The sequence below is a fragment of the Tauraco erythrolophus genome, chromosome 6 (assembly GCF_009769465.1).
Source record: "Tauraco erythrolophus isolate bTauEry1 chromosome 6, bTauEry1.pri, whole genome shotgun sequence".
Classification (NCBI taxonomy): domain Eukaryota; kingdom Metazoa; phylum Chordata; class Aves; order Musophagiformes; family Musophagidae; genus Tauraco; species Tauraco erythrolophus.
Window position 1 is genome coordinate 27,851,148 of NC_141470.1, and position 23,695 is coordinate 27,874,842.

The 23,695-nt window shown below is 59.5% G+C and overlaps 3 protein-coding genes across 3 annotated transcripts; 2 read left to right on the forward strand and 1 right to left on the reverse strand.

Annotated features, from left to right (window-relative positions):
- The first annotated feature begins 6,594 nt into the window (after positions 1–6,594).
- Positions 6,595–10,850, forward strand: LOC147528583 (scavenger receptor cysteine-rich type 1 protein M130-like). Its single transcript, XM_086613586.1, is given in 14 exon segments — positions 6,595–6,646; positions 6,727–7,047; positions 7,135–7,452; positions 7,525–7,827; positions 7,906–8,184; positions 8,187–8,219; positions 8,308–8,616; positions 8,695–9,003; positions 9,101–9,487; positions 9,571–9,720; positions 9,859–9,954; positions 10,196–10,279; positions 10,421–10,561; positions 10,735–10,850. Coding segments are annotated over 14 exon segments (2,898 nt in total).
- Positions 10,851–11,805: 955 nt separating this feature from the next.
- Positions 11,806–13,860, reverse strand: LOC104374958 (NACHT, LRR and PYD domains-containing protein 3-like). The gene is given in 7 exon segments (XM_086613587.1): positions 11,806–12,003; positions 12,052–12,259; positions 12,858–12,901; positions 12,903–13,174; positions 13,177–13,645; positions 13,647–13,712; positions 13,714–13,860. Coding segments are annotated over 7 exon segments (1,404 nt in total).
- A 3,634-nt stretch (positions 13,861–17,494) lies between these two features.
- On the forward strand, positions 17,495–22,273 carry LOC147528584 (scavenger receptor cysteine-rich type 1 protein M130-like). The gene is made up of 13 exons (XM_086613588.1): positions 17,495–17,546; positions 17,627–17,944; positions 18,032–18,349; positions 18,422–18,724; positions 18,803–19,117; positions 19,206–19,514; positions 19,593–19,901; positions 19,999–20,388; positions 20,469–20,609; positions 20,748–20,843; positions 21,087–21,170; positions 21,313–21,453; positions 22,176–22,273. Exons 1-13 carry the CDS (start codon positions 17,495–17,497, stop codon positions 22,271–22,273), a joined length of 2,874 nt encoding a protein of 957 aa, XP_086469714.1.
- The last annotated feature ends 1,422 nt before the right edge of the window (positions 22,274–23,695 follow it).

Consider the following 23,695-nt stretch of genomic DNA (forward strand, 5'->3'; position numbering starts at 1 on the left):
TGGGGGCCACTGTGCTGAAGGGTACGGAGTATCCTACGCTGCCTCTGCAGTGGCCAGTAAGCAAATCCATCTGGCAATCCCAGTGGCCCCTACCAAAGAGAAACTAGTCGCCCTTCATCAGTTAGTTCAGGAACAATTACAACAGGGACACCTTGAGCCTTCCACTAGTCCCTGGAACACTCCTGTTTTTGAAATTAAGAAAAAAAATCAGGAAAACGGAGAGTTATTGCAGGATCTCCGAAAATATCAATGCAGTTATGGAAAGTATGGGGGCATTGCAGTCTAGTATGCCCTCACCCACCATGATTCCAGCAGGGTGGAAATCCTGATCATTGATTTGAAGGATTGCTTTTTCACTATTCCTTTACATCCTGAAGACAAGCCAAAATTTGCCTTTACTGTGCCTGCAGTTAACAATGCCGAACCTGCGAAGAGATATCAATGGAAGGTTCTACCTCAGGGCATGAAAAACAGCCCGACTATCTGCCAATGGTATGTTGCTCAAGCTTTGTCCGGAGTCCGCGAGCAGTTTCCTGAGGCATACTGCTACCATTACATGGATGATATCCTGGTGGCAGCATCCACCCAGGACGAGCTGCTGAGAATACAGCCTCGGCTGCTTGCTGCTCTGCATTCTTATGGATTGCAAGTGGCTCCGGAGAAAGTTCAGCACGCATCCTCCTTGGAAATATTTAGGAGTCAGAATTCTGGACCAAACTATACAACACCAAGAGGTGCAATTCTCGGGTTCTATTAAAACCTTGAATGATGCTCAGAAATTGCTGGGTATCATCAATTGGTTACGTCCTTATCTAGGGCTAACCACAGGCACAACTTTCCCCGCTTTTTAATATTTTAAAGGGGGACTCCGAGTTGATTTCACCTTGGAAGTTGACTCCTGAACCACATCAAGTGCTGGAGGAGGTTCAACAGGCTGTTTCTGCATGTCAGGTTTATCGAGTGGATCCCTCCATTGATATCACTGTTTTCATTACCACTCCAGATTTTCATCCTACAGGTATCATTGGCCAGTGGAATAAACAGTGGCCTGACCATTTGCATATTCGGGAATGGGTCTTTTTGCCACATCAGCCAAAAAAGACAGCATCCACATTGTTTGAATTGATCGCTTGTCTGACAATCAAATGCTGCCAACGGTGTTTGCAATTGATGGCAGCAGATCCTGCAACAATTGTTCTTCCAGTACAGCAGGAGCACTTTGAGTGGAGCCTTACTAACAGTGCTCCTCTGCAAAGTGCGCTGCAAAACTTTTCGGGACAGATTGCTTATCATCTGCCCGGCCATAAATTACTGCAATTGGCAAAATCGACAAGCTTTACCTTGCGGCCAAAAAATAGTCGGAGTGCCAGTGCAAGGACCCACCGTCTTCACCGACGGGTCCGGGAAAACCGGGAAAGCTATTGTTACCTGGAAGGAGGAATCTGAGTGGCAGGTGCTGGAAGGCCACGAGTCAGCTCAGCCCAGTTGGTTGAACTGAGGCTGTTGCCATGGCTTTCAGCGGTTCTCTCAGGTACCTTAGAATTGGTCACTGATTTCTGCTTACGTAGCAGACATAACCCAACGCTTAGATTGTTCACTTTTGAAGGAAGTGAATAATGCGGCTCTGTTTTCACTATTGAAAAACTTTGTGGTGTGCAATTCAAGCTCGAGTTCATCCGCTATTACATTTTGCATATCCATAGTCACACCAACTTGCCAGGTTTTATAACAGAAGGCAATGCCAGGGGCTGACATGCTAGCTAACCCTGCGTGGGGTAGCGCCTCAGCCTGACAAAAATTGCGCAAGCCAAGGCATCGCATAGTTTCTTCCATCAAAGTGCGCATACCCTGCAGAAACAGTTCCACTTAACGCCCACTGAGTGCTCGGGACATTGGTCAGCGCTTGCGCTGACTGCCACGGACTTGCGGCACCTCTGCCATCGGGGGTAACCCAGGGGCCTAAAGGCCCTGCAGCTTTGCAGACTGGATGTAACGCATGTTCCTGAATTGGCAGATTTAAGTATGTGCACGTGTCTATTGACACTTTCTCCTCAGCTATGTGGGCAATCTGCTCATACTGGGGAGAAAGGTCAGCGATGTCATTGCCCATTGAAACTCGCCTTTCGCGGTCTTGGGCGTGCCTTTTTCTGTGAAACCGATATGGCCCGGCCTATGTCTCACAGAAGACACGGCAGTTTTTACAACCTATGGGGTGTAAATCATACCTTTGGGTATTCCGCATTCTCCTACTGGCCAAGCCATTGTTGAACGCGCTCATGGCACTTTGAAGCGTGTTTTAGATAAACAAAAGGGGGAATGCATGGAGAAAACCCCACAGAGTCGACTAGAAAAAGCATTATATACAATTAATCATCTTACAGTGCCACCAAATTCAAATAATCCTGTTATTCTGAATCATTCTCTTTCGTTGCAGTCTTCAGGCGAGACGCACCTGCCCGAGCGAAAGTCTGGGTACGGGACCTACTCACTAAGAAGTGGGAAGGCCCGTGTGAGCTTATTGCTTGGGGTCGTGGGTATGCTTGCGTTTCCACAGATACTGGGGTACGATGGCTACCTGCAAGATGCGTCGCCCTGGCCTGCGGCACCAGAAGCAGAACAGGCAACCTCCAAGGCAACCTTCAAATGACGGCCAGAATGCAGATCATTCGATTGATGATCCTCCTGATGACGACCAAGACATCGACCATCAGCCCGGTCCTTCTACAAGCAGAGACTGAACTTAAAGTTTCTTATGTTATGGAGTCAGAATGTAGAGCCCTTAAGGCTATTTAGAATTAATGACTGGACGTATAACTGGGTTTGCTATATGTGTATCTCTTATGGCATTGCTGGAGAATCTCTCTGCCTACTTTAAATTAGTCTTAAACAAAAAGGGGGAATTGTGGATACAAAAAGGCTAGAAGCAGAAATTTTCCAGCTACTGCAGCGTCCTGTGAAAGTTCTTTTTCCCATGCAGGCTAGCTGAGAAACAGTTTGAGGTTTTTGTAAACTAAGACTTTATCTTGCACCTGTAGCTTGTTATGCAGTCTTGTTTATGGCACACTGGGAAAGTTGTTTTGAAATGGGTGTTGTAGCATTTAGCGAATCACTCTGGGAGGTGGATGGTCAAGCGACCAATTGCCTTGGCCATCCTTGTGAACCATATTATATATATACACGGATTTGTAATTAATAAACGGCTGATGCTGCTGATGCTGCTGCTGCCGATGCTGCTACTGCTGCTGCTGCTCCTGCTGTTGGCGTTGGCTCTTTCTCCTGCACCTGAATTCTGTGTCATTCTTCTCTCCGTCCCCGAGACGGCTGCGACACCCATGGACCCACTGGCTGGTTCCCCATCCTGCCCTGCCCGCGCCCTTCCTTGGTGCAGCATGGCCAGCCGTGCTGTGCCATGCTCACCGCTCCATGCGGGTGACTGGATGGTGGGATCTTGCCGGAAGGGTTCAGGTGCTGCCTGAAGTCCCCATCGCCTGTGCAGGCAAGGTTTCGCTTTTGAATGGCAGCCCGACATCCGGGACACCCTTCCTCCTTTCCTGCCACAGGGCAGCTCGCCTGCTGGCCTCCATAAAGCCACCAGGATGGGCAACGTAATACGTGAAGGACTCCCAGCAATAAGCCCACAAGGAAGATGCTGTTTTGGGGGAGAAAAAGCTGCTTTAGGAAAGCACACCAATGCTTGCAGCTGCCTCAGCCCCTCTTGTGCCTCTCGCCTCCCCGGTGCCAGCACCTCACCCTCTTCCTAACAACGGGTCGTGGATTCAACCGGAAAACCACCGAGCCCCTGAATTTCCAACCCTTCCAGAGTAAAGGAGCTTTTCTCGGGGTCCCCAAGCCTTTTACCACCCTTGTCTTGGTAAGAAACACCATGGAGCTCCTCCTTCTCCCTCTTTGGGGTTCCTTATTTCTGCTATCACTCTTCTCATCCCCATTTCCAGTCTCCTGTATCTTTAGGAGCAAGTACTGTGCCACCAGTCTCTGGGAGCTTATCTGGCTGCAATTAGTTTTCTGTAAATTCAGGAAAACAGAGGGAAGCTGCAGTTTCCTGCAGGGATTCCTGCAGGAAACTACAGGGTGCGGCTTCCACCCTGGAGCAAGGGAGACCTCCAAGGGGACCCCATTGCAGACAACATGAAGCTGAATTTAGGTGCTTGAAAAAGCAGAGTAGGATAGAGAAATTAAAAAACACTGTGGGAAATGGAGAATTAGACCGGGAGCTGCCAGAGGAAGAGGATTATCGAGGTTATATGTATGAAAAGGAAGGGAAGGGAAAAAGGAACCGGGAACAAGTGTCTGCATTTAGCCCTTATCCACGGCCAAACAGTAGCCAGTTGTTCTGTCATGCAGTGACTCCTCCCCACTTTGGAAGTGGAATCAGGACATGGAAGGAAGACCCATGGGTTGAGATAAGAACTATTTAATAATTGAAATGAAAATAAAATAAAAATGAAAGTAATAATGATAGCAATAATAGTCTATACAGGCAAGTGACGTACGGTTGGTGGCTGCTCACCACCCCTTGACCTATGTCCAGCCCGTTCCCGGCCAGCGATCCCAGAGCAGGAAAGTCCTGAAACGGCAATCCTGGTGGGAAGACAGAGAGGGAAAGAGCAGGCCTTGATAGCAGGACAACGAGCGAGACCCTCCAGGGACAGCGGCCATTGAGGAAGAGTGAGCGAGACAGACGAGAGAGGGCGAAGACAAAGGGAGCCCGTCCCCAGCAAACTTCCAGTTTACAGCGAGGGTGACGTTCCATGGTGTGGACTACCCATTTGCCCATGAAGGCGTCAGCACCGAGAACGGGGCTAGAAAGGGCTGCGGTTGTTGCGGGGACCTCTCCTAAAGGAGGGGAGCGCCTTCCTATGATGGGGTTACAGTGTTGGTGGGAAAGGGAAGAGCAACTGATGTCGTGGAAGTCAGGCAGTGCCCGGTGCCCTCCCGCAGCACCTCCTTGTGCGCGCCGTCTGCCCGCGGCCGCTCCACCTGCTGTGCCATTGTACGTGCTCCACCTCAGCAGCCGCTTGGCTCTTTGCAGAACGATGTGTCCGCGCGGGCGACACCTCCTGCGCCGAGCTGCTCCTGAGGAGAGAAGGGAGGTGTTCCATGAATCTGGAATACAAATGTCCTGGAAGGGAGCCTGGACGGGGTGAGGACTCCTTGTGTCAGCGAGGCCCATGGTCACAAAGCCATGTCGTCTTCCCCTGTGCCAGCATGTCAGCCCTGGCGATGTTTCCATCCGTGGCAGGGTCTCCCTTGCGTTGCGTGCGGGCAGCAGGGAGACGCAGGCCTTGGCAGTTTCCTGCAGGGACATGCCGGGTGACACCAATGTTGGGACCAGCCCCAGGAGCCATCCTGGGGTGGTGCGAGGATGATGGAGGTGGCTGGCCCCTCACGAAGTCTGGTAGCACGCAGTGGTGCTGCCCGCGCAGTCTCGAGACCACCAATAGCCTCCTGGCTGCTGCCACACCGGCCTCCCGTGGGTCGCAGGACCCTTCCCGCGCCATCACCGTTTGGGGCTGTGACTGCAGTTTTGATAGTTTTGCCACATCTGCAGCCTTTGAACGTGAACCCGCCTGCCATGTCACCTCCTCCTCGCCTGCTCTGTGTCCCACCGCCCTGGCCAGGCCCTGGCCACTGGCACCGCTCAGAGGCGACAGAGTTCGCCATGTGGCGCGGCTGTGTGTGGCTCGAGTCTGTCCTCGTCCTCGCACACATCTGAGACCTCTAGGGAGCTCCTGCTCTTTTCTGCCTCCTGTGTCCATCGGGTTTTGATGGTGCTGGTCCTGGCTCAGCTGGACGAGTCCCCCCAGTGCCGAGTTGGCTCCGTGCCCTCCTGAGCAGCATCACTGTGGACAGATGCTGGTGTGCGAAAGCGCAGCGTTATTGGTAGCGCTGCAGGTGGCCGGGGAGCTGTGTGTGGTCGATGCTGGTGCCGGGTCCCTGCCTGGGGGTAAACCGCCTCCTTCCCGCCTGTGCTGCTGGGCGAGCGTGGTGACACACCTGCAGGCAGCGCGGGCGGCACCACCATGTGCTATCGGCCTCCGCGAGGAGCTGGAAATGTGCAGCCCGCAAACCCCGCGGTGAGCCAGGGGCTGCTTTCTCCTTAGTTCCCCCCCTGGGGTCTCCAGGCACTCCGATGAGGGGAGCACCGCAAGGACGGATGCCGGCGTGATGGGGTCTTTTGGCGGTGCCAAGGGCAGCCCTGTGGAGGCTTTGAGGTGAATCCTGTCGCCATTGAGACTCAGCTTTTGCCAGACTCTGGCAGCAGGGTCAGTCCCACCAGGGGACATGGGTGGGAAGGGCCCATGCACCCCGTGCCAGCGGCAGGTGCCCTAAGCAGGGGCTGGCTCCCCCTGGGGACGTTCGGGTGCCGACCCAGCGTGACGAGGTGTGTGACGCAAGAAGCGGAGCCGAGCCTCATATTTGGTCACGGAGCAGGTTATTGGAGGCCGGGGCCCCAGCAGCCGGGAGATAACCCGCCTGATAACGGCTCAAAAGGAGCTGCCACCTCCATTGGCTCCCGGCTGCGGTGCTGCCTCTATATCACCCGCCCCGTGCAAGGGGGTCCAGGGCAGCAGGATGGTGCCTGTTGGGGTGCTGGTGGTGCTCCTCTGCGTGCAGCTCTGCAGGGGTGAGCGCCAGGGTGGGGGCAGCCATAGGGCAGGGACTCCCTCCAGCCCTGGGCCGAGCTCAGCACCCTCCTTGCCGCAGGCACCGGGGAGCTGCGTCTGGTGGATGGCGGTGACCGCTGCGCCGGCCGGGTGGAGGTGAAGCACGAGGGCGAGTGGGGCTCCGTCTGCGTCTACGACTTCCACTGGGATGCCCATTGGGCCAAGGTGGTGTGCCGGCAGCTGGGCTGCGGCCAGGTGGCCAAGTCGTCCCCCTACGCCCTGTTCGGGCAGGGCACTGGCCGGATCTGGCTCCAGCCCTTCTTCTGCTGGGGCAGCGAGGCGACGCTGCAGGACTGTCCCCACTTCGGCTGGGGACAGCATTACTGCGACCACAAGAATGACGTGGGAGTGATCTGCACAGGTGAGATAGGAAGGCCGTGCCGAGACACATGCCGTGTGCCGCGGCATCCCTGGGCAGGGCTGAGGCTGTGCTGGTTTCTTGGTGCAGAGGCGGTGGAGCTGAGGCTGGTGGCTGGAGCGAGTCCCTGTGCTGGGAGGGTGGAGGCAAAGCTGCGGGGCCGCTGGGGCACGTTGGCGGACAACAACTGGGACATGGAGGACGCCGAGGTGGTTTGCCAGCAGCTGGGCTGTGGCTCAGCTGCCGGCGCCTACCCTGCCAGCACCCACTTCGGCAAAGGCGATGGCCCCGTCAACCTGGTTCTAATCGACTGCCGTGGGGATGAGGCAGCCCTCTGGGAGTGCGAGATCCGCGGCTGGGGACCCTACAATGGCATTCATGACTATGATACCGCCGTCGTCTGCCAAGGTAGGAGGTGGGACCGGCCACGACTGTGGGATGTGTATTCCACACCAGTGACCCCCACGCCTCTCCTGGCAGGATTTGCCCGGCTGGTTGGTGGCGACAGTGCCTGTGCTGGGCGGCTGGAGGTGCGGCAGGGCCGAGCGTGGGCCAGCGTCTGCGAGGAGCACGTGGACATCAAGGCCGCCCAGGTGGTGTGCCGGGAGCTGGGCTGCGGCGTGGTGCTGGCTGTCCCCGGTGGCAGCCAGTTTGAGGCGGGTACGGGGCCGCTCTGGGAGGAAGAGTTCGAGTGCACCGGCACTGAGCCCATCCTCTCTGCCTGCGCCCGACAGCCGCCCCAGGGAAGGGGCTGCACCGGCCACGCCAGCATCATCTGCTCCCGTAAGTTCTGGGGATGCTGGGGGGTGTCGGGGTTCCCTGCACCATCATCCCCCCTCCAACACCGTTTCTCTGCCGCAGCCTACACGGGTTTCCGGCTGGTGAACTACAGCTCAGGCTGCGCCGGGCGGGTGGAGGCAGAGGTGGGGGGCACGTGGGGGTCCCTGTGCGCCACTGGCTGGGACCTGCCCAATGCCCATGTCCTCTGCCACCACCTGGGCTGCAGCCCTGCCGCCACCGTACTCCCGGGAGGTTCCTTCGGTGGGGGCGACGGGCCACTGTGGCGGGACGCCTTCAGCTGCAGTGGGAGTGAGCGGCACCTGGGCGAGTGCCCCACGGCGGTGCTGGGGAAGCCTGCCTGTCCCCCGGCCACGCTGCCGCTGTCAACTGCTCAGGTCCGTATGGCATCTGCCAGGAAAAGCCTTCAACCGCTTTTGGGACAGCCCCGAAATGGCGCGCGGAGGTCACAGGGCCGTTTTGCAGGTGTCACTGTGTCCGTGCGGCTGCTGGAGGGGGAGAGCCAGTGCGACGGCCGGCTGGAGGTCACCACAAGCCCTGGGACCTGGGCCCGTGTGGCAGCGGGGTCATGGGATGCCCGGTCTGCCGTCGTGGTGTGCCGGCAGCTGGGCTGCGGTGTGCCGGAGAAGGTCTACGCCATGCCAGGCTCAGGCAGCATGGGGCTGCAGAGGCTGCGGTGTGCCGGCTCTGAGGAGAACATAGCCCAGTGTAACATCTCAGGGATGGCAGCCATGCCGAGCAGCAGCCCCGAGGAGGTGGCTGTTGTCTGCTCGGGTGAGTGTTTGGGGAAGGGCCGGGGGGTGCCGGCACCCCGAGCGGCCGCCCCAGCCTGGTCCCATCTGTGCCCCACAGGCAGCCGTCAGGTGAGGCTGGTGGGCGGCCCCGGGCGCTGTGCTGGGCAGGTGGAGGTCTATGTCAACGGCACCTGGGCCACCGTCTGCCAGGACAGCTGGGACCTTCTGGACGCTGCCGTCGTCTGCCGCCAGATGGGTTGCGGAACGGCGCTGGAGGCACCCGGCTTGGCTCGCTTTGGTGCCGGCCTGGGGCTGCTGTGGCCGCATGCCAGCGGCTGCACCGGCACCGAGGCATCTCTCTGGGACTGCCCGGCCTTGGTGTGGCACAGCTGCCGGAGTGGCCGCAGGGCCGGCACTGTCTGCTCAGGTCAGTGCCGTGCGCCCCTGGTTCGTGTCCGGGGGCACCGTCCTCCATGGAGTTCCTTGCCCGGCTGTGCTGTAACCCCTCTTGCATCCCCTTGCAGAGCAGCTTTCCCTACGGCTGGTGGGCGGCAGCAGCCGCTGCAGCGGGCACCTGGAGGTGCTCTACAACGGCACCTGGGGCCGCGTGTGTGCCAATGGCACCAGCCCCGCCACGGCCGCAGCTGTCTGCTGGCAGCTGGGCTGCGGGGCTGGGGGAAGCCTGGTGGCTGCCACCACCCGACACCCGTTACCTGCCTGGTTGGCCTGGGTGGACTGTGAGGAGGGGACCCGCTCACTCTGGCGGTGCCCCTCGGCACTGTGGAGCCTGCAGGCCTGCAGCCACGGCGAGGATGCCCATGTCACTTGTGACGAGGACAGTGATGGCGGCATGAGTGGAACGCCCAGCCCATCCCCCAGCAGCCGCTGCCTGGATGGTGCCACGTGCACAGGTAGCTCTGCCCATGCCAGCAGCCCCCCTGTGCCAGGCTGGCTGGGATCCCCATCCTCACGGCGCCTCGTGCTGTCCCTGCAGGTGTCCCCAGCAGCACCGCTGCAGCAGTGGTGGCAGCAGTGGGGACCATGCCAGTGCCCATGGTCCTGTGCATGGTCCTGGGGACGCTGCTGTGTCTGGCCGTGGGCGCCCTGACTGTCCAGGTGTGCCGCACCCGGGCTCACTGCCGAGGTGGGTGCCAGTGGGTGGGTGCCACGGCAGAGCAAGTTTGGGGGTCCTGGGGTTCCTCAATGGTAGGGCAGACAGCGGGTGACCCCGATACCTCTCCTGGTCCCCATGGCAATTAGTGGGTGCTGCCCATCATTTCAGGCCCCAGCAGAGCCACAGACGCCATCTCAGACGCTGTCTATGAGGAGCTGGACTACACTCTGGCACCAGAGTACCAGGAGGTGCCTAGTCGCTCAGGTTGGTGCAGCCCCTCTGTGCCTGGTGATTGTCCCTGAAGATAGGAGGGACTCTTCCCCACGGCCCCACCATGGCACTGGAAGCAGGAGCCCGGGTCAGGGACCATTGGTGTGGCACTGGCTCATCCCCATGGCATGGGGGTGTCTCCCGGTACCACCGTGGCCCTGCTCTGTGGCCGGCGGCCGTGCTGTGCATGGTGCCGGCTCTGGCCAACCCCAGCATCCCGTCCTCCCCCTGCCAGGCTCCCTGTCCGAAGGATCAGGGACGAAGCTGCCATATTATATTGGTGATGACATGGAGGAGGGTGACCCCAAGGTAGCCCCAGGTAGGAAGACTGGGCAGGAACCTGGTGGGGAGTCCTGGGGAGAGGGGACAGGGCCCAGCACTGGGGCTGGGGAGCCAAGGGGATGTGGCCCCACCTCGCCCATGCGAGCCCAGCTCCTGTTCACTCCCGTGCCTGTCCCAGACTCCCCTGCTCTGCCAGAGGACGGGTCCCCGGACGGCTACGACGATGCCGTGGCCGTGCTGGAAGAGTCCCCCACTGCCGGCGCTGGAGACATCTCCGAGGGGGTGGCACAGACTATCCGAGGCTGGGTCTCACACCCAGGTAAGAGGGGCCGCAGCGGCCCTGTCCTCTGCAGAGCCACCTCCAGGGAGTGGTTGTGGTGGTGGCAGGGAGGAGGCAGCAAATCCACGGGGGCTGCGGTGAGACCCAGCCTGGGTCTGGCAGGAGGGACATGAAGCAGCCCCCTGAGGCACCAGCCTTTGCTGTCCCCTGAGGTGGGAGCTGCCCCTCGCCAAGTCCCCCAGGAGCCACAAGGGACCCCCTGGCACAGCACCCGGGAAACACAGACTACGATGATGTCGGCAGAAGCACCTCGGGAACGTCACTGTGAGGACATCTGGGCCACACTGTGGGAGCCCCTGGGGACATGCGTGCAGGGTGGCGGGGCTTGCGTCCCCAGAAAGGGGTGGCCCTGGCCCCAGAGGTCACCTCTCCTTGCCCGGGACCACGTCACAGCAGCAAAACAGCCCCGTGTCCCGCCTGTGAGCAGCGCTGCAGGGATTTCTTTTTAATTTCACTGTGAATTTCTCTTTTTTTTCTATTAAAACACCAAACCGTCTGGAGACTGACATGCAGGGCTGGCACCAGGCTTCCGGGTCCATCAGCCATCCCTCAGGGACATAGGAAGGAGCCAGACCCACAGACGCATCCCCGGGCATGGTGGGGATGGGGGGAGGCTGGGGGAGAGTATGGGGGGATTCGTGGGACTGGCCCCATGGCCTTTATTTGGCATCGGCAAACACCCACCGATGGCAGGTGCAGGCAGAATCCCCGGCCCTGTGCCCGCAGCAGCACGGAGAACTGGGCTAGAAACAGCTCTGGCTGTTGCGGGAACCTCTCCTAAAGGAGGGGACCTCTCCTAAAGGAGGGGAGCGCCTTCCTGCCACTTGGCCATCCCACACCCGACAGGACCCTGCAGCAGAAGGGCAGCCGGGCCATGGCCCCTGCCTCTGGTTGGTCCTGCTCGAGGAGGTGCCCGATCTCCAGGTGGGGCTTCAGTGCCTGCAGGGCCGCCAGCTCTTGCAGCGCTGCCTCATTTATCCCGAATGTGCTTAAGCTGTAAATCAGGGAAGAAATGGAGAAGAACTGTTAAAATCCACCCTCTGTTCTCCTCGCTGCTGGCATGCTGGTATCTCTCATCCTGTCTCACAGCATCCAGCCCCGCGGGGCCAGTACAGGGATGTGGGGATGGAAGGAGGGTCGTGGCAGGCACCTTGGATTTCACTGGCCCATTGGTGAGGTGGTCTAGGTGGGAAGGGGGGAATGCTGGCCACTGTCACGGCCTCTTACTGCAGTGTCTGCAGCTGGCTGTTGCGGACCTGGAGTCCCTGGCACAGCAGCTGCCAGCTGGCATTGCAAAACCCCTCGCTGAAGGACAAATCCAGCTTCTGCAGGCGTGGGCTGGTGCCCAGCACGGTGGCGAGGTCCTTACAGCACACACTTGTGAGGCGGGAGTACCGGGAGTACCACAGCTTGCTGGAGACCTGCAGGAAAGACCCTCGGAGTCAGCCCAAGGGTGCCCTTCACCCCACCACGGTGATGGTCACCATCCCAGTGTCACTGCTTTCAAGCTCGAGGGACTTTTTGGGGTATCTCCCCAGCTCTCCAATCTGTCCTGTGGGTTTGGCTGACAGGGAGATGTCCACGGGGTGCTGTGGGAACACCCGGGTGTGCCGGGGCCACTCACGGCAGGACGCGCACGCGGCAGTCGGGCTGCCGCATCCCCTCGCAGAGCAGGCGCTGAGGAGAGACAGAACAGCGGGGGGAATGGGCAGCCCTCACCCCGCACCAGGAGGTCCTGGCTTCAATACTGAAGGGGCACACAAACCCCCTCAAGCAGAGCTTGCCACCAGCTCCTGGAAGGTCTCCTTGCGTGGGACCTCCCATGGCTTTGGAGATGCAAAGATTCAGGAGCATTACTGCTGGAGCCTTCCTGCTCTCAAGCAAAGCTGCAGGTGCACTTAAAATTCCAGCACCAGGCGTCCCCTCTTTGCACCCGAGAAGAGGGATATGAAGCCACACCAACACCCGCGCACAGGGAGGCCTGTTCGGATTGCAGAATTGAGCTGTGATGCTCCGTTCCATCAATCCCCCCACCATGCATGGATGGAAGAGCCCATGTGATCCTTATTCTCCCACAAATTCTTCCCAAGAGTAAGTAAAATTCTTCACTGTGGAACTGAGCCACAGTGAGAGGACAAGCTGGTGTTTGGGTGGAAGGAGCTGAAATGCCTTTAAAAGCATACCTTGTGGTGGAGAAGGAGATATCTTTGCAATTTGGGGTGGCTAGAGCAGAGAGGGCCTGTACGTCCGGGGCAACGATGTGGCTAGCTCTCACCTGGGATCCTGATGGTTGAAGGAGCATCCCTGGAGCGTGATTGCAGCTCAGCCCGTTCCACGGCCTGATGCAGAAGGAAAGAGCCATTTGGTCGTACAGGGTCAACTTGATGTCCTGCAAGTCTATGTCGGTGAAACAACCCAACACATTTTGCACAAAGCTTTTCTCATTCATCTCAAACAAAAAGTGGAAAGTGTCCATGTCTGTAACCTTCAGTGCTTGGCCAGGATGGGAGATGCCTCTCTGCCTCCTCTGAAGCCACCTCAGCATATGTTCCCTGGCTCGTGGTGAAATTCTGCACCGATGATTTTGTCCATGTGCTCTATCGATTTCTGGCTTACCAGACCAAACAGGAACCACATTGTTAAGTTCAAAACCTTCCTGGACTCGCTGTAGCTTTGTAAAAACATACTTACATCCTTCACAAGAGCCCCTGAGTTGCCAACAATTTCGTCATTGTCCTCCAGGACATAAAATATTGCCACAAAAAACTCCTGGAGGTGTAGGTGAGTGAAGCTGTAGACATTCCCATGGTCTACGTCTTTCCTTGAGATCTTCTCGTTGAGGAAGAGAGGGAGAAGGTCTGGCTGGTCCAAGCTGCAGCCCTTGATTTCCTTCTCCCTATAGAGGATCTTGTGTTTCCAGATGCCGTCGGCAACCAACGAGCAAATCTTGCGCAGGAACTGCTGGAGATACCGTGGGTTGTCCCTGCCTCTGCACTTCATTAACCAGGAGAGGTAAAACAGGCTCATCCATGTGGTGGCTTTAGAGCACTCAACGAGGTTTTTTCTTCTTGTAAAGCTCTTGTTCAAGGATGATGCAGACAGTCCAGCTCATGATGGGGATGACTCACAAAGCTGTAGAGGATCTTGTTACCTCTGGCAAACCTGAAGGCCATGTCGGCTTTATTGTCATTCTCAAAATACCTGTGGAAATATTCTTCCCTCGTGGCTGCTGAAAAGCCCAGTATCGCAATGTCCAAAAAACCAATCATTATGTCCATCGTGGCGTCTTCGCTGTAGTTTTCTCCATGCAGCTGACAAGCACCCAAGGGTGGGGCGGCCTTTGCCAGCAAATCCTGGGGATATTCCATCCTCCTTCCACGTAACCTCCATAACTCCAAACTCTGAAAGTCTTTAGTGTGAGGCCTTGCAGCGGTTTGAAGAGGACGGCTAATGCACACTCCTCCCCTGCCATCACGGGACGTCACCGGAAAATACCAGCAGTTAGAAATCACAGCTACACCATGGCAAGAGGTTTTGGAGCTGGGCACTGCGTTTGTCCTGTTACAGCCCAGTTCTTCCTGTGCTGGAAAGGCAGGAGACACTTACCCCAGTGTGGCAAGGTCAGAAGGGCTGTGGGCGCTGCAGGATTTGGCGCCATGGGGACATCTCCCCTCTGGGATGGGGCACAAGAGAGTGAAAAACACCCCAAAAATCATCCTGGGGGTTTGTAACGAGACTGGGAGCTGCAGCCTCTTGCGGCAGAGTCCTTCCAGCCCCAGGGACAGCTCAGTCCCCATGGACCCACTGGCTGGTTCCCCATTCCGCCCTGCCCGCGCCCTTCCTTGGTGCAGCGTGGCCAGCCGTGCTGTGCCATGCTCACTGCTCCACGCGGGTGACTGGATGGCGGGATCCTGCCAGAAGGGTTCAGGTGCTGCCTGAAGTCCCCATCGCCCGTGCAGGCGAGGTTTCGCTTTTGAATGGCAGCCCGACATCCGGGACACCCTTCCTCCTTTCCTGCCACAGGGCAGCTCGCCAGCTGGCCTCCATAAAGCCACGGGGATTGGCAACGTAATACCTGAAGGACTCCCAGGAAGAAGCCCACAAGGAAGATGCTGTTTTGGGGGAGAAAAAGCTGCTTTAGGAAAGCGCACCGATGCTCGCAGCTGCCTCAGCCCCTCTTGTGCCTCTCGTCTCCCCGGTGCCAGCAGCTCACCCTCCTCCTAACAACGGCTTGTGGATTCAACCAAAAAATGACTGAGCCCCTGAATTTCCAACCCTTCCAGAGTAAAGGAGCTTTTCTCGGGGTCCCCAAGCCTTTTACCAGCCTTGTCTTGGTAAGAAACGCCACGGAGCTCCTCCTCCTCCCTCTTTGGGGTTCCTTATTTCTGCTATCACTCTTCTCATCCCCATTTCCAGTCTCCTGTGTCTTTAGGAGCAAGTACTGTGCCACCACTCTCTGGGAGCAGATCTGGCTGCAATTAGTTTTCTGTAAATTCAGGAAAACAGAGGGAAGCTGCAGTTTCCTGCAGGGATTCCTGCAGGAAACTGTAGGGTGCAGCTTCCCCCCTGGAGCAAGGGAGACCTCCAAGGGGACTCCATTGCAGACAACATGAAGCTGAATTTAGGTGCTTGAAAAAGCAGAGTAGGATAGAGAAATTAAAAAATGCCGTGGGAAAATGGAGAATTAGACCAGGAGCTGTCAAAGGAAGAGGATTATCGAGGTGGTTTATGAAAAGGAAGGGAAGGGAAAAAGGAGCTGGGAACAAGTGCCTGCATTTAGCTAAACAGTAGCCAGTTGTTCTATCACGCAGTGACCCCTCCCCACTTTGGAAGGGGAATCAGGACAAGGAAGGAAGACCCATGGTTTGAGATAAGAACTATTTACTAATTGAAACAAAAATAAAATAAAAACGGAAGTAATAATAATAACAATAATAATCTATACAGGCAAGTGACATACAGTTGGTGGCTGCTCACTACCCCTTGACCAATGCCCAGCCCGTTCCCGGCCAGCAATCCCAGAGCTGGAAAGTCCTGAAACCGGAATCCTGGTGGGAAGAGAGAGAGGGAAAGAGCAGGCCTCGGTAGCAGGACAACGAGCGAGATCCTCCAGGGACAGCGGCCATTGAGGAAGAGTGAGTGAGAGAGACGAGAGAGCCATCCCGGGGTGTTGTGAGGACAATGGAGGTGGCCAGCCCCTCACAAAGGCTAGTAGCACGCAGTGATGCTGCCCACACAGTCTTGAGGCCACCAACAGCCTCCTGGCTGCTGCCACACCGGCCTCCCGTGGTCACGGTGTTGCTCACCAGCCTGGGCTGCAGCACCCAGGCAGTACCTTGTGTTAATTAGTTAATTAGTTCATTGTATTATTCAACTCAGTCCAGCTGGGTAATAATGATTGGATGCCATAATTCCCCCTTTTTGTTTTACAATTTTTGTTTTCAAAGGCTTTTCCAAGAAGGCTTTAAGGTGAGCAGAGACCCGGTCCATTCATCCAACTCCAGCACACTTCCCTCCCGCAAATACCACGTCAGGGCTTGCAGCTTTACCTTCTTCACCGAGGGACTCTCGCTCGAGCTCCCAGCTCTGGCAAGGGAGTCGGGGTTTCTCAGGGTCTCACGGATGTATCACATCAGGGTCACCAGTTGTTGCTCACCAGCCTGAGCTGCAGCACCAGGGACACTGTTGCATCTTCCACAACCAAGAGAAAATAGCCTGCCTCTTGTAGGCAGGGTCCTGTACCTTGAGTTAATTAGTTAATTAGTCCATTGTATTCAACTCAGTCCAGCTGGGTAATAATGATTGGATGCCATATCGCGGGACCCTTCCAGCACCGTCACCGTTTGGGGCTGTGACTGCAGTTTTGGTAGTTTTGCCACATCTGTGGCCTTTGAACGTGAACTCGCCTGCCATGTCACCTTCTCCTTGCCTGCTCTGTGTCCCACCGCCCTGGCCAGGCCCTGGCCACTGGCACCGCTCAGAGGCGACAGAGTTCGCCATGTGGCGCAGCTGTGTGTGGCTCGAGCCTGTCCTCGTCCTCGCACGCATCTGAGACCTCTAGGGAGCTCCTGCTCTCTTCTGCCTCCTGTGCCCATCGGGTTTTGCTGGAGCTGGTCCCAGCTCAGCTGGACGAGTCCCCCCAGTGCCGAGTTGGCTCCGTGCCCTCCTGAGCAGCATCACCGTGGACAGATGCTGGTGTGCGCAAGCGCAGCGTTATTGGTATCGCTGCAGGTGGCCGGGGAGCTGCGTGCGGTCGATGCTGGTGCCGGGTCCCTGCCTGGGGGTAAACCGCCTCCTTCCCGCCCGCGCTGCTGGGCGAGTGCAGGGACACACCTGCAGGCAGCGTGGGCGGCACCACCATGTGCTATCGGCCTCCACGAGGAGCTGGAAAGGTGCAGCCTGCAAACCCCGCAGTGAGCCGCGGGCTGCTTTCCTCTCAGTGCCCCCCCTGGTGTCTCCAGGCACCCCGGTGAGGGGAGCACCGCAAGGAAAGGTGCCGGCGTGGTGGGATCTTTGGGCTTTGCTAAGGGCAGCCCTGTGGAGGCTTTGGGGTGAATCCTGTCGCCATTGAAACTCGGCTTTTGCCAGACTCTGGCAGCAGGGTGAGCCCCACCAGGAGACATGGGTGGGAAGGGCCCATGCACTCCGTGCCAGCGGCAGGTGCCCTAAAGGGGAGCTGGCTCCCCCGGGCGACGTCCAGGTGCCGACCCAGCGTGACGAGGTGTGTGACGCCAGAAGCGGAGCCGAGCCTCATATTTGGTCACGGAGCAGGTTATTGGTGGCCGGGGCCCCAGCAGCCGGGAGATAACCCGCCTGATAACGGCTCAAAAGGAGCTGCCGCCTCCATTGGCTCCCGACTGCGGTGCTGCCTCTATATCACCCACCCCTTGACGGGCGGTCCAGGGCGGCAGGATGGTGCCTGTTGGGGTGCTGGTGGTGCTCCTCTGCGTGCAGCTCTGCAGGGGTGAGCGCCAGGGTGGGGGCAGCCGTAGGGCAGGGACTCCCTCCAGCCCTGGGCCAGGCTCAGCACCCTCCTTGCCGCAGGCACCGGGGAGCTGCGTCTGGTGGACGGCGGTGACCGCTGCGCCGGCCGGGTGGAGGTGAAGCACGAGGGCGTGTGGGGCTCCATCTGTGTCTACGACTTCTACTGGGAAGCCCGTTGGGCCACGGTGGTGTGCCGGCAGCTGGGCTGTGGCCAGGTGGCCAAGGCACCCTCCTATGCCCTGTTCGGGCAGGGCACTGGCCGGATATGGCTTGAGCCCTTCTGCCGGGGCAGTGAGGCAACACTGCAGGACTGTCCCCACTTGGGCTGGGGACAGCACTTCTGTGACCACAAGTGGGACGTGGGAGTGATCTGCGCAGGTGAGATGGGGAGGCCATGCTGGGACACGCGCCATGTGCCGCGGCATCCCTGGGCAGGGCTGAGGCCGTGCTGGTGTCCCGGTGCAGAGGCGGTGGAGCTGAGGCTGGTGGCTGGAGTGAGTCCCTGTGCTGGGAGGGTGGAGGCAAAGCTGCGGGGCCGCTGGGGCACGTTGGCAGACGACAACTGGGACATGGAGGACGCCGAGGTGGTTTGCCAGCAGCTGGGCTGCGGCTCAGCTGCCGGCGCCTACCATGCCAGCACCCACTTCGGCAAAGGTGAAGGCCCCCTCAACCTGGTTCTGATTGACTGCCGCGGGGATGAGGCTGCCCTCTGGGAGTGCAAGATCCACGGCTGGGGACCCTACAAAGGCAGTCATGACTTTGACACCGCCGTCATCTGCCAAGGTAGGAGGTGGGACTGGCCATGACTGTGGGATGTGTATCCCGCACCAGTGACCCCCACGCCTCTCCTGGCAGGATTTGCCCAGCTGGTCGGTGGTGACAGTGCCTGTGCTGGGTGGCTGGAGGTGCGGCAGGGCAGAGCGTGGGTCAGCGTCTGCGAGGAGCACGTGGACATCAAGGCCGCCCAGGTGGTGTGCCGGGAGCTGGGCTGCGGCACAGCGCTGGCTGTCCCCGGTGGCAGCCGGTTTGAGGCGGGAACGGGGCCGCTCTGGGAGGAAGGGTTCGAGTGCACCGGCACTGAGCCCATCCTCTCTGCCTGCGCCCGACGGCCGCCCCAGGGAAGGGGCTGCACTGGCCACGCCAGTGTCATCTGCTCCCGTAAGTGCTGGGTATGCCGCAGGGTGTCGGGTTTTCCCGCACCATCGTCCCCACTCTGACACCATTTCTCTTCCAAAGCCTACATGGGATTCCGGCTGGCGGACAACAGCTCAGGCTGCGCTGGGCGGGTAGAGGCAGAGGTGGGGGGCACGTGGGGGTCCGTCTGTGCCACCGGCTGGGACCTGCCCGATGCCCATGTCCTCTGCCACCACCTGGGCTGCGGCCCTGCCGCCACCGTACTCCCGGGAGGTTTCTTCGGTGGGGGCGACGGACCACTGTGGCAGGACGTCTTCAGCTGCAGTGGGAGTGAGCGGCACCCGGGTGAGTGCCCCATGGCAGTGCTGGGGGAGCCCGCCTGCCCCGCTGGCCATGCTGCCGCTGTCAACTGCTCAGGTCTGTATGGCCCCCCCCAAGAAAAGCCGTCAGGGGCTTTTGGGACAGCCCCGAAACATGGAGCGGAGGTCACAGGGCCGTTTTGCAGGTGTCACTGTGTCCGTGCGGCTGCTGGAGGGGGAGAGCCGGTGCGACGGCCGGCTGGAGGTCACCACAAGCCCTGGGGCCTGGACCCGCATGGCAGCGGGGTCATGGGATGCCCGGTCTGCCGTCGTGGTGTGCCGGCAGCTGGGCTGCGGTGTGCCGGAGAAGGTCTATGCTGTGCCAAGCTCAGGCAGCACGGGGCTGCAGGGGCTGCGGTGTGCCGGCTCCGAGGACAACGCGGCCCAGTGCAACGTCTCGGGGACAGTGGCCGTGCCGAGTGGCAGCCCCGAGGAGGTGGCCGTTGTCTGCTCGGGTGAGTCTTTTGGGAAGGGCTGGGGGGTGCCGGCACCCCGAGCGATCACCCCAGCCCAGTCCCATTGGTGCCCCACAGGCAGCCGTCGGGTGAGGCTGGCGGGCGGCCCCGGGCGCTGTGCTGGGCGGGTGGAGGTCTACATCAACGGCACCTGGGCCACCGTTTGCGAGGACAGCTGGGACCTTTTGGATGCCACCATCATCTGCCGCCAGCTGGGCTGCGGAATGGCGCTGGAGGCACCCGGCTCGGCTCGCTTCAGTGCTGGCACAGGGCTACTGTGGCCACATGCCAGCACCTGTGCCGGGACCGAGGCATCTCTCTGGGACTGCCCGGCCTTGGTGCAGCACGGCTGTCAGAGCAGCCGCAGGGCCGGCGCTGTCTGCTCAGGTCAGTGCCATGTGCCCCCGGATCGGGTCTGTGGTAACTGTCCTCCATGGAGTTCCTTGCCGAGCTGTGCCGTGACCCTCCTTCCATCCCCTTGCAGAGCAGCTCTCCCTGCGGCTGGTGGGTGGCAGCAGCCGCTGTAGCGGGCACCTGGAGGTGCTCTACAATGGCACCTGGGGCCGCGTGTGTGCCAACGGCACGAGCCCTGCTACGGCTGCCACTGTCTGCTGGCAGCTGGGCTGCGGGGCTGGGGGAAGCCTGGTGGCTGCCACCACCCGACACCCGTTACCTGCCTGGCTGGCCTGGGTGGGCTGTGAGGAGGGGACCCGCTCACTCTGGCGGTGCCCCTCGGCACCGTGGCGCCTGCAGGCCTGCAGCCATGGTGGGGATGCCCATGTCACTTGTGACGACGACAGTGATGGTGGCACGAGTGGAACGCCCAGCCCGTCCCCAGGCAGCCGCTGCCAAGATGGTGCCACGTGCACAGGTAGTTCTGCCCTTGCCGGCAGCCCCCCCGTGCCAGGCTGGTCGGGGTCCCCATCCTCACGCCGCCTCATGCTGTTGCTGCAGTTGTCCCCAGCAGCACCGCTGCAGCAGTGATGGCAGCAGTGGCAGTGCCCACGGTCCTGTGCGTGGTCTTGGGGACGTTGCTGTGTCTGGTCGTGGGCACCCTGACTGTCCAGGTGTGCCGCACCCGGGCTTGCTGCCGAGGTGGGTGCCAGTGGGTGGGTGCCACGGCAGAGTAAGTTTGGGGGTCCTGGGGTTCCCCGACTGCAGGGCAGATAGCGGGTGACCCTGGTGTCTCTCCTGGTCCCCATGGCAACTAGTGGGTGCTGCCCATCGTTTCAGGCCCCGGCAGAGCTGTGGACGTCGTCTCGGACGCTGTCTATGAGGAGCTGGACTACACCCTGGCACCAGAGTACCAGGAGGTGCCCAGTTGCTCAGGTCGGTGCAGCCCCTCTGTGCCTGGTGATTGTCCCTGAAGATGGGAGGGGCTCTGCCCCACGGCCCCACCATGGCACTGGAAGCGGGAGCCCTGGTCTGGGCCCAGTGGTGTGGCACAGGCTCATCCCCGTGACGTGGGGGTGTGTCTCCCGGTCCCACTGCTGCCCTGCTCTGTGGCCGGTGGCCATACCGCCCACGGTGCCGGCTCTGGCCACCCCCAGCACCCCATCCTCCCCCTGCCAGGCTCCCCATCGGAAGGGTCTGGGATGAAGCTGCCGTATTACATCAGTGACGGCGTGGAGGAGGGTGACCCCAAGGTAGCCCCAGGTAGGGAGACTGGGGCAGAAACCTGGTGGGAAGCCCTGGGGAGAGGGGACAGGGCCCGACACTGGGGCTGGGGAGCCAAGGGGATGTGGCCCCACCTCGCCCAGGCGAGCCCAGCTCCTGTTCACTTCCGTGCCTGTCCCAGACTCCCCTGCTCTGCCAGAGGACGGGCCCCCAGACGGCTATGACGATGCCGTGGCCGTGCTGGAAGAGTCCTCCACTGCCGGCACTGGGGACATCTCTGAGGGGATGGCACAGACTATCCGTGCCTGTGTCCCACCCTCAGGTAAGAGGGGTCACAGCCGCCCTGTCCTCTGCAGAGCCACCTCCAGGGGGTGGCTGTGGTGGTGGCAGGGAGGAGGCAGCAAATCCACGGGGTCTGTGGTGAGACCCAGCCTGGGTCTGGCAGGAGGACACGAGGCAGACCCCTGAGGCACCAGCCTCTACTGTCCCTTGAGGTGGGAGCTGCTGCCCGCCAAGTCCCTCAGGAGCCACGAGGGACCCCCAGGCACAGCCCCCAGGGAACACAGACTATGACGATGTCACCAGCAGCAGCACCTCGGGGACGTCGCCGTGAGGACGCCCGGGCCACACCGCGGGAGTCCCTGGGGACACGCGTGCAGGGTGGCGGGGCTGTGTCCCCAGAAAGGGGTGGCCCTGGCCCCAGAGGTCACCTCTCCTGGCCCGGGACTGTGGCACAGCAGCAAAACAGCCCCCAGTGTCCCTCCTGTGAGCAGCGCTGCAGGAATTTCTTTTTAATTTCACTGTGAATTTCTCTTTTCTTTCTATTAAACCCCCAAACCGTCTGGAGACCGACTTGCAGGGCTGGCAGCTGGCTCCCGGGTCCATCCCTCGGGTACGTGGGGCAGGAGCGGGACCTGCAGACGCAGCCCTGGGCATGGCAAGATGGAGGGAGGCTGAGGGAAGAGCACGGGGCGATTTCTGGGACTGGCCCCATGGCCTTTATTTGGCATCAGCAAACACCCAACCCACTATTTCCACCGACAGGTGGGGGGAATGGGAAAGGGAAGGACCTGGACCGGCTCTGCCCTGACCCCCTGCAGGTGCAGGCAGGACCTCTGGCCCTGTGTCCACAGCAGCACTGAGAACTGGGCTAGAAAGGGCTGTGGTTGTTGCGGGGACCGCTCCTAAATGTGGAGAACTCTCCTAAAGGAGGGGAGCACCTTCCTATGATGGGGTTACAGTGTTGGTGGGAAAGGGAAGAGCAACTGATGTCCCCTACCTGGACTTGTCCAAAGCAGTTGATACTGTCCCGCAAGACATCCTTGTCTCTAAACTGGAGAGGCATGGATTTGATGGATGGAGCATTCGGTGGATAAGGAATTGGCTGAATGGTCGCACTCAAAGAGTTGTGGTCAATGGCTTGATCACAAACTTAAGGCCAGTGACAAGTGGTGTTCCTCAGGGGTCAGTATTGGGGCTGGTGCTGTTCAACATGTTTGTTGTTGACATGGACAGCAGGTTCAAGTGCACCCTCAGCAAGTTTGCTGATGACACCAAGCTGTGTGGTGCGGTGGACACGCTGGAGGGAAGGAATGCCATCCAGAGGGACCTTGACAGGCTGGAGAGGTGGGCCTGTGAGAACCTCGTGATGGTCAACAAGGCCAAATGCAAGGACCTGCATGTGGGTTGGGGCAATCTCAAGCACAAGTAGAGGCTGGGTGGAGAATGGATTGAGAGCAGCCCTGAGGAGGCCTTGGGGGTGTTGGGTGATGAGAAGCTCAACAGGAGCTGGCAATGTGCGCCTGCAGTCCAGAAAGCCAACTATATCCTGGGCTGCATCAAAAGAAGCGTGGCCAGCAGGTTGCGGGAGGGGATTCTGCCCCTCTGCTCTGCTCTCGTGAGAACCCCCTCTGCAGTACTTTGGTGTCCCCAACATCAGAAGGACATGGAGCTGTTGGAGTGTGTCCAGAGGAGGCCACAAAGATGATTCGAGGGCTGGAGCAACTCTGCGATCTAGACAGGCTGAGAGAGTTGGGGTTGTTCAGCCTGGAGAAGAGAAGGCTCCAGGGAGACCTTCTAGCAGCCTTCCAGTACCTAAAGGGGCTACAAGAAAGTTGCAGAGGGACTTTTGAAAAGGGCATGGAGTGACAGGACAAGGGGCAATGGCTTTAAACTGAAAGAGGGAGATTTAAATTAGAGATAAGGAAGAAATTTTTTTACAATGAGGGTGGTGAGGCACTGGACCACGTTGCCCAGAGAAGCTGTGGCTGCCCCATCCCTGGAAGTGTTCAAGGTCAGGCTGGATGAGGATTTGACCAACGTGGTGTAGCGGAAGGTTCCCCTGCCCATGGCAGGGGGTTGGAACCAGATGATCTTGAAGGTCCCTTCCAGCCCAAACCGTTCTGTGACTCCATGATTCCTGGCCCCGGCGGCGGAAGGGCAGGTGGGCCGTGGCCTCTGCCTCCGTCGCGGAAGTCGGGCAGCGCCCGGTGCCGTCGGGCAGCGGCCCGGTGCCCTCCCGCAGCACCTCCTTGTGCGCGCCGCCCGCCCGCGGCCGCTCCGCC

Bases quoted from the DNA above. Each gene is read 5' to 3' on its own strand.
- LOC147528584 (XM_086613588.1), top strand. From the start codon at position 17,495: ATGGTGCCTGTTGGGGTGCTGGTGGTGCTCCTCTGCGTGCAGCTCTGC. The intron at 17,547-17,626 runs GTGAGCGCCAGG...TCCTTGCCGCAG, and splicing joins CTGCGTGCAGCTCTGCAGGG to GCACCGGGGAGCTGCGTCTG. The intron at 19,515-19,592 runs GTGAGTCTTTTG...GGTGCCCCACAG, and splicing joins GGTGGCCGTTGTCTGCTCGG to GCAGCCGTCGGGTGAGGCTG.